Here is a 9239-nt window from a genome sequence, read left to right as displayed (position 1 = left end):
CAGTGGCATTTTTCACAGAACTAGAACAAAAAATTTCACAATTTGTATGGAAACACAAAAGACCCTGAATAGCCAAAGCAATCTTGAGAAAGAAAAACGGAGCTGGAGGAATCAGGCTCCCTGATTTCAGACTATATTACAAAGCTACAGGAATCCAGACAGTATGGTACTGGCAGAAAAACAGAAATACAGATCAATGGAACAGGACAGAAAGCCCAGAGATAAACCCACGCACATATGGTCACTCTATCTTTGATAAAGGAGGCAAAAATATACAATGGAGAAAAGACAGCCTCTTCAATAAGTGGTGTTGGGAGGGCTTCCCTGGTGGCGCAGTGGTTGAGAGTCTGCCTGCTGGTGCGGGGGACATGGGTTCGTGCCCCGGTCCAGGGGGGTCCCGCATGCCACGGGGTGGCTGGGCCCGTGGGCCTAGGCCGCTGGGCCTGCACGTCCAGAGCCTGTGCTCCACAGCGGAAGGGGCCGCGGCAGTGAGACGCCCGTGTACCGCAAAAAAAATAAAAATTAAAAAAAATAAGTGGTGTCCCTGTTCCACGGGACAGCTACATGGAAAAGAATGAAATTAGTACACTCCCTAATACCATACACAAAAATAAACTCAAAATGGATTAAAGACCTAAATGTAAGGCCAGACACTATAAAACTCTTAAAGGAAAACATAGGCAGAACACTCTATGACATAAATCACAGCAAGATCCTTTTTGACCCATCTCCTAGAGAAATGGAAATAAAACAAATAAAACAAAAAAACAAAACCAAAAATAAACAAATGGGACCCAATGAAACTTAAAAGCTTTTGCACAGCAAAGGAAAACATAAGGCGAAAAGACAACCCTCAGAATGGGAGAAAATAATTCCAAATGAAGCAACTGACAAAGGATTAATCTCCAAAATAGCAATCCCACTACTGGGCATATACCCTGAGAAAACCATAATTCCAAAAGAGTCATGTACCAAAATGTTCATTGCAGCTCTATTTACAATAGCCAGGACATGGAAGCAACCTAAGTGTCCATCAACAGATGAATGGATAAAGAAGATGTGGCACATATATACAATGGAATATTACTCAGCCATAAAAAGAAATGAAACTGAGTTATTTGTAGTGAGGTGGATGGACCTAGAGTCTGTCATACAGAGTGAAGTAAGTCAGAAAGAGAAAAACAAATACCGTATGCTAACACATATATATGGAATTAAGAAAAAAAAAGAAAAAATGGTTTGATGAACCTAGGGGTAGGACAGAAATAAAGACGCAGACGTAGGGAATGGACTTGAGGACAGGGAGAGGGGGAAGGGTAAGCTGGGACGAAGTGAGAGAGTGGCATGGACATATATACACTACCAAATGTAAATTAGATAGCTAGTGCGAAGCAGCTGCATAGCACAGGGAGATCAGATCGGTGCTTTGTGACCACCTAGAGGGGTGGAATAGGGAGGGTGGGAGGGAGACATAAGAGGAAGGAGATGTGGGGATGTATGTATATGTATAGCTGATTCACTTTGCTATACAGCAGAAACTAACACAACAATGTACAGCAATTATACTTCAATAAAGATGTTTAAAAAAAGAGTAATAAAAAATAATAGCAAAAACTTTTATAGGAATTAGTATGGGTAGGCACATGTCATCTCATTGATAACCTCACAATAACCTTATTATTTCTCCCTCTACAAAGGGAATGGAGGCACAAGTAGGTCAGAGTAACATACCCAAGACCACCCATGCTAGAAAGTGGCTAGTTCCAGCATTCCTTCTAGAACCACCATAGTGTGCTAATTCCTAGAAGTGGGAAAAGGTGAAGGAAGAGGAGACAGGGCAAAGGCATGGATGTGCATGAGAAACACATAGTAATCTGAGGTGACTGGAGCAGCTGATATAAAACTGAAAACATTTAAATCAGGTCATGTCACCACTCCCCATCACTGGCTGCTCACTGAGTTTAAGAGAAATGTAAACCCTGCCTACTCTCTCCAGAGTCAACACTCACCACTCTCCTTGTCTCTTACAGCTCCTCCGTCACATGGGCCTTTCAGTTCCTAAAACTCACCAACCTCTTTCTTGCCTCAGAACGTTTGCACATGGTGGTGTCTCATTCTGAAATACTGTTCCCCTCACTTTTCACCTAGCTAACTCTTGACCATCTTCTGGTCTCTACGTAATTATGATTTACTCATACAGGCCTTCAAAATTCCCCACCTTGTTATAATATCTCATAGCAGCACCGCTGGCTTTTCCTTCATAGCATTTACCCCACTTTGTAATTATCTGTGTAATGGTATGAGGACAGACTGTAAGCTCCATGAAGGCATGGATCACATCTGGTTTGTTTCTTTTTTTCACCTGACGGACACATGATTAAACAGCAGAAGTTGCACCTAGAATTGGAAGGGCATAGTCTTTATCCAATGAACAATAAGAAGGCAGAAAAATGTAATCAAGGATTGTGACAAAATCAAATATAGACTTAAATAAAGTACAACGAAACCTAGTGTAGTGTAGGTGATGGATGAGAGAAAGGCCAAGCCTAAAAGACCAGTTGAGGGTCACTTCAACTATCTAGATGAAAAACAGTGAGGGCCTCAACCAAGGGAATGAATTCAAGACCTCACAGGTGGTGTGACTGGATTGGTTCATTTGAAGGTGTGTGTGTGTGTGTGTGTGTGTGTGTGTGTGTGTGTGTGTGTGTAAGCCTGCTCTGTGCCCTCTGTGAACTATTATCCACTCAGGACGATAAAATAAAGTATTAAAAAGCAGACCTGTATAGAAAAACACGACGCTCTCCATAAGAGGAAAAGTTCAAAAAATAAAGACCGATCACTCTTCCTTGTCCTTGGATCCAAAGGGAATTAAGGAATGAGTAATCATTTTCCAGGGACACGCCCTCTTCAAGGGGAAGCTGGTGAAGGCAAAGATGAGGGAGGAGAATTGTATGGACAGACTGAGACTACAGAGACACTTTCTAGCAATGGAATGGGGCTTTCAAAACAAACTTGGTAAGGGGGCATCACTCAGGTTTTGCTGAGAAAGGATAAGCCAAGAAAAGGCTAAGAAGAGAAAAAAATCGTATAGGGAGGGTAAGTGTGACCTTACCTAAAGTGTGACCTTAGCAAAAAGTGTAAAATAAAAATCTACACATTGTATAGAGATTGTGAGCCTCAAGGTTGAAGGAGACAACGAGCCGAAAGGTTGTAGAGGAAGATCATGAATGGAGGCAGCCCGGGACAGCTTCCGCTGAGCCCTGGGCGTGACGTCACCCCAGCAGCACCTCCCTGGTGTTCCTTGTCCTTCTTGGGTGCAGGAGGAGGAAGCGACTGCATGGGGACTGTCCTGCCATGGCAGGCATGGCTGCTGCTGGCTGCTCTGGCCACCGCAGATTCTATTCCTGAGTATATCTCACCTAAATAAGGCTTCAACAATGGAAAGCTAAGACTTTAATCATCTTTGTCTTAGATTTTTAAAATAACACCTTTTCTTGAAAATGGAAACTTCTTGGTACCTCTTCTCCCTAATTTCCCGAATTTGAGTGAAATCGAAAGGTTACTTTAAATATAAAGTTCATCTGATCAAGAGCATCTGGGAGTCTCTACAGTAAGTCTATTTTTATTTCATATTTAGCAGTAGTAAAAAGTGTACTAAGAGTAGATGGCACCAAGGAGCTGCCATTTTTCACACCTACAACCAGCATTCTTGTTTCCTCTTGCAAATGTCACAGTAAAAGAGCCAAAACTCCAAAGTTCTGTTTTCCCAAAGTCACTTAAAAATTATGTCTTGAGTGCTTCTGAGTTGTGACAGACCACCCCCACTTCTATCTACTCCCCGACAGTCTGACAATGGGACTGCCAGATGATGGATAAGGAATGGGTATCCGTTCTGAAGGAGGAATGGAGGGCTTAAATGTACTGCTACTAAAGTTAATACAATTGATACATCATGCAGGGTGAGCTCTTTTCAGAGAGTTCTCACTATTCCAGGGAATGGTCCTGCTTGGTTGGGCTCTGAAGGTAGTCAGAGTTCACGCCCTAACAGGAGGCCAAATGGGGTTGCCAGCCTTTAGAAAACTCGGTGCCTGAGTGGGGAGTGAGGGGAAGTTAAGAAGATGACCAGCAGCTGGGCAGGACAGCCCTTGGGAGGGGGCACCTGTCTGCTTCCACCTGCAAGCTAAGGTCATGGATGCTCGGAAACCAGCTTCTGGTCCAGCGCTTGGAAGCTTAAAGGCTCACCTGGTTCAGACAGTGGTGGGTTCAGTATCAAACTGTCTTGACTGCTGGTGACTATTTCCCGTTGCTGTGCTGCCACCTCACAGAAAAACATATCCCCACTTAACCTTTTTATTTCATCTTACCTTGTTTTCTTCAGGGCGTGTTCCCTTTTTGCCTTATTTACTATCTGTAGTCAATGTTTCCTTCTTCCTCAGCAGTTTTAGTCCATACCTGTCTCATTTCTCTGTAACCATTCCTGTTTCCCTCTCAGTTACACATCTCCTCCCCCAGATTCTTTTTCCAGTCATGGCAAACTTCTTGAAAAAGGAGTCTGCACTTCGTAAAGCCTTCACAGTCTCACCTCAGGCTAATACAAAATGATTTCAAACCCTGTGCTTTAAGACAGTACCTAAACCGTGTTCACAAAGATCACTCACACGCTCCTAATCGCCACAGCTGATGACTTCTCAGTAGTCTGTCTTGATTACCCCTTTCCCCTTAAAACACTCCCCTTCCAAGTCTTTTCACTTTCCTCTCCACATCTGGCCACTCTTTCTCCATCTCTTCCCCTCATACCGTCAACACAGAGGATCCCACGATTCTGTCAACATTTCTCTCCTCACTCCAGTATGCATTCTTTCTCCTTGCTTCAGCTACAGCTTGTGTGCCAGTGATTCCCAGATTCATATATAACACTGACCCTGACCTCTTGATCCTGAACTAAAAGTCTGTACTTTTACCTCTTTCTTTTGGATACCTTACGAGACCCTCAAATTCAAGTCAGAGCTAGACTCTCCTCACACTCAGTCAAATGTGGTACCGCCCTTTTCCTCATCACGTAGTCATCAAGTTCCGGTGATTGTAATGCCAGATGTCTTTCTGATGTACCCCTCCGTGAGCTGCTTCCATTACCTCTACTCTCGTCTAGGCCCTCAAACTGCTTTAACAGGACAAGAAGATGGTTAATAGAAGGAGCTTTGGGAATCAGACTAGCTGGATTCTGGGTTTTTTCACTTAAAGACTTCAGATGGAGTCTTTAAGACTCAGTTTTCTCACTTGTCAAGTGGGGCCAGAATTCAGAACTATTATAAGAAATTTGGTGATCTAACCAAAATGTTATTCACAATGGTTGGCCCATGGTAGCCACTCAAAAATGTTATGTTTTTCACTCAGTACTCTCCTTACTTCCTCCCATCTCTGAGCTGGAGCTCCTGCCTTTAGCCCATCTCTCCTCTCCAATACACATTCAACTCTCACACCAATTACTTTCTAAATCAGAGATCTACTCATGTCAGTCTTTGGTTCAAAAAAAAAAACTTTTCACAAATTTTCATGGCCCATATGACAAAGACCATCTCCTTAGTTTGGCATTTTTGACCCTTTAGAAATCTAACCCCAAGCTACCTTTCCAGCTTACAGATTCACCACTCCTTATTATATAACCTATTACCTAATGTACCTTACATTGTCAAGCTTGGTTTCTTTATCGCAGCCACCCTATCCTCAAGGTCTTACTCCCTTTCATTTCTAGATGATGAAGTCATACTTATATTTGCACAAGCATCTGTTTCCCCCAATAAAGTCTAATTCCTTGGAAGCAAAGAACCTGCCTTATTATTCTGACACATTGCATTCATTGATACATTCATTCACCAAACTTTTTTTTTTTTTTTTTTGCGGTACCCCGGTTTTTTTTTTTTTTTTTTTTGCGGTACGCCGGCCTCTCACTGCTGTGGCCTCTCCCGTTGCGGAGCACAGGTTCCGGACGCACAGACTCAGCGGCCATGGCTCACGGGCCCAGCTGCTCCGCGGCATGTGGGATCTTCCTGGACCGGGGCACAAACCCGTATCCCCTCATTGGCAGGCGGATTCCCAACCACTGCGCCACCAGGGAAGCCCCACCAAACATTTTTAAACTGAGAACCAGGCACTGTGCGAAGTGCTAGGGATCCAAAGCCAAAGAAGATATAGCCCACACCATTAACCAGTAGACAGTCTGGTTGGGAAGATGGGCATACAAACAATTCCAGTAGAGGGTGACAGGTGAGAGGATAGAGCAGTGGCTCTCGATCCTGGTCGTATATTAGAATTCCTGGAATCAATTTTTTAATCAATTTAAAAAAATGCTAATGCCTAGGTTCAACCACCAAAAATTCTAATTTAATTGGTCTGTGATGCGTTTTTTTAAAAGCTCTTCTGGTAGTTACGATAGTGAGAGTTGTAAACCTCTGAGAAAGAGCTCTATACACAACATGGGAGATATACCTTATAGCTGGCACTTTTGGTTGTTCCACAAATTCTGCCCCCTTCTGTACAACCCTTGTCCACATGATTTAGGAGACATTGCCTTATCCCCATCTCAGAGGTAGATTCTAATTGCTCTTTCTTGTCATTGGTTTAGGTGTAGGCAAGGACACCTGAGGGGATGCTGGCTGTGGGAAGTTGGGAAAAGGTTTCCTAATCTTAAGAAAAATATACCAGGAGAGATAGGTTTCTTTCTGCCTTTGGACACTGCTGTGCCTGGCTGTGACATCTGGAATCACAGCAACCATACTGTATCCATGAGGGGAGCCACTGGGAGGTAAAACTGAGATATAGAAAGGAGCGGCATTCTTGATGACACTGTCAAGTCATTGTATCAAACTACCCTACTATCGGTCCACCTTGCATTTTTGGATGTGTGAAATAATAAATTTCCTAACTGTTTATGCTATTTTGAGTCAGTTTTCTGTTGACCTGCAGCAGATGGTATCCTAACTGATATACAAATAAACCAAACTTGAAGATCAAGGAAAGCAGTCCAGAGAAGGTGATAATCAGAGGAGAGTCTTCAACAAGGCAGTCAAGAAGCAGAAGAAGCAAATAAATAGGGATGGATATAAAAGTATAAGATATTCTTGGAACTTCCTATCGTTCAGAATGGCTATTGCAAATAATATGAGTATGGAGATGAAGCTGGAGAGGAGGGAGTCTGGGGCAAGAACTTGAGGAGGTCTGTATGCTGTGAACTAGATTAAATATGGCCACAAAACCATTGCCACTTCTTCTATCAAGAAGCAGAGTCTATTTCAATACCCCATGAATCTGGCTGGCTTCATGACTTGCCTCTGCCAATAGAACATGTCAAAAGGGATGTGATGTGAGTTCCAGAGCCAAGGCCTGGCTCTCTTTAAACGCTGTCCTGAGGCTGCCATATTGGAAGGAAGGCAATCTAGCCTGCTGGCAGATGAGAGGCCAGGTGGAGAACGGAGGTGCCTCAGCTGAGCCAGCACCAAGTGCTGGGCATGTGAGGGAGGGTCCATGCCATCGTGGACCATGCAGCTAGTCCAGCCATCATGTGAAGAACTAGCAAATGAACTTCCCAGCCAACCCCCAGGATCTAAGAAATAATAAATCACTGTCGCAGTAGGCCACTAGATTTGGGGTGGATTGTTACACAACAACAGATACCCGATACATAGGCCATGCCAAGATGTTTGGACTTTACTCTGAAAACTATGAGGAGTAACCTAATCAGACTCATGTTCTAGAAAGATCGCCTTGGCAGCAACGTGGAGAATGTCTTGGAGGGGGATGCAGGGCAGAGGTAGAAGGACTGGTTAGAAGACTATTGTGTTAATAGGGCTGAGAAATAATATGAATCTGAACTAAATCAGTGGCAGAAGGAAGGTAGAGAAGAGTTAATATAGGGGTAAAATCAACAGGATGGTGAATATAGTTTATAGAGTGTAAAGGAGAAAATGAGTTAAGAATTACTCAAAGTTTCTGGACTCTGCAAATGAGGGGACAAGTGTCATTCACTAAGAGAGGGAACTATGGGAGGAAGAGAAAGTCTGACCTAACTTTGGAACACCCAAGTGGAGATGTACAGCAAGGAGTTGAGAATACTCAATATGCAATAAATGTTTGATGAACAAATTACTATGGTTAATCTGGTTGGGAACTGAAGTATTCATTGCTATAATGGCATAACTTGAGTCCTCTCTAAGACAAGTAAAATTATAATGCTGTGAACTCATTTTATGGATACTTGGTCAGAACAGAAAGGAAAAAGAAAGATAAGATTTGATGTAGCCCAAATACTGATAAATCTGCACATTGTTCAGTTTGTGTGCATTAATCTATAATTCTCAGGGAACATTCCTAGTATACAATATTCTTACCTAAAGGCACTTTCTTAGTGTATCCAGAGGGTAAACTCTATGATACAGGTTCTCTCTTTTTTTTGGCTGGCAGATTCTTTACATGCCACCCAACCTGTAGAATAAGAAGGGGCTTCCCTAACTACATGCTAGAAAGAGTTGAGACTATCTCCATGTTGTATATTTTTCCAAATGAGCCCACTCTATGATTTACTAATATAATAAACTACAGAGGGTACAAACAACTTTAATATGCACATGTAAATATTGGCTTACCTTTGAAATTGATTAAAATAGCAAGTAAATGGCTGGGAACCAATCTCATCTTTCCAGTACTGTTGCCAATTCATGACACTTTCCAAGTTCTTCTGATTTTCTCTCTTACAGGGAGGGATATAGGAGCACTAACAAAACAGAACACAGAAAGTAAACCTATTATTCCATAGAATATTGAAATATAGTCCTTTTTAATAGACAGATGGCATTATGCTGATGGTAAATCTAATTCTGACCTACTTAATTTTTAATTTAACCAAATTGAAATTCCGAAACTATATTTCAAGTTTTGAATTTGGCACAATTACAGAAAGTATTCCGATAACAAAAATACAGCCAAAAATAACTTTCAGACATTACAGTATAAAGATACTTTATAAACAATTAGTTACAATTTATTAGTGAATTTAAAGCGTAATACACTCTGTCTTTGAGGGCCTGCCAATCAACAAAGGGAGGTAACACAAAACTTAATTTTTATCCGCAATCTCTAATAGACCTTGCTATTTTCTTCTTCCACTTTTTTTTTTTTTTTTTTTTTTTTTTTGGGGTACCGGGGCCCTCCCCTTTTGTGGCCTCTCCCGTTGCGGAGCACAGGCT

At 42.2% G+C, this 9239-nt stretch overlaps 1 protein-coding gene across 2 annotated transcripts in view; it reads right to left on the bottom strand.

Moving 5' to 3' along the window:
• The window catches only part of KCNMB4 (potassium calcium-activated channel subfamily M regulatory beta subunit 4), a 63579-nt gene that overhangs the window by 31631 nt on the left and 22709 nt on the right, over nucleotides 1–9239 (bottom strand). For both annotated transcript variants that reach the window (XM_007106600.3, XM_055085209.1), the window contains exon 2: nucleotides 8640–8767. In XM_007106600.3, the coding sequence (XP_007106662.1) occupies nucleotides 8640–8767 (128 nt within the window). The remainder of the gene's footprint in view (nucleotides 1–8639; nucleotides 8768–9239) is intronic.

The sequence above is a fragment of the Physeter macrocephalus genome, chromosome 6 (assembly GCF_002837175.3).
Source record: "Physeter macrocephalus isolate SW-GA chromosome 6, ASM283717v5, whole genome shotgun sequence".
Classification (NCBI taxonomy): domain Eukaryota; kingdom Metazoa; phylum Chordata; class Mammalia; order Artiodactyla; family Physeteridae; genus Physeter; species Physeter macrocephalus.
This window is presented reverse-complemented; position numbering and strand designations above follow the sequence as displayed.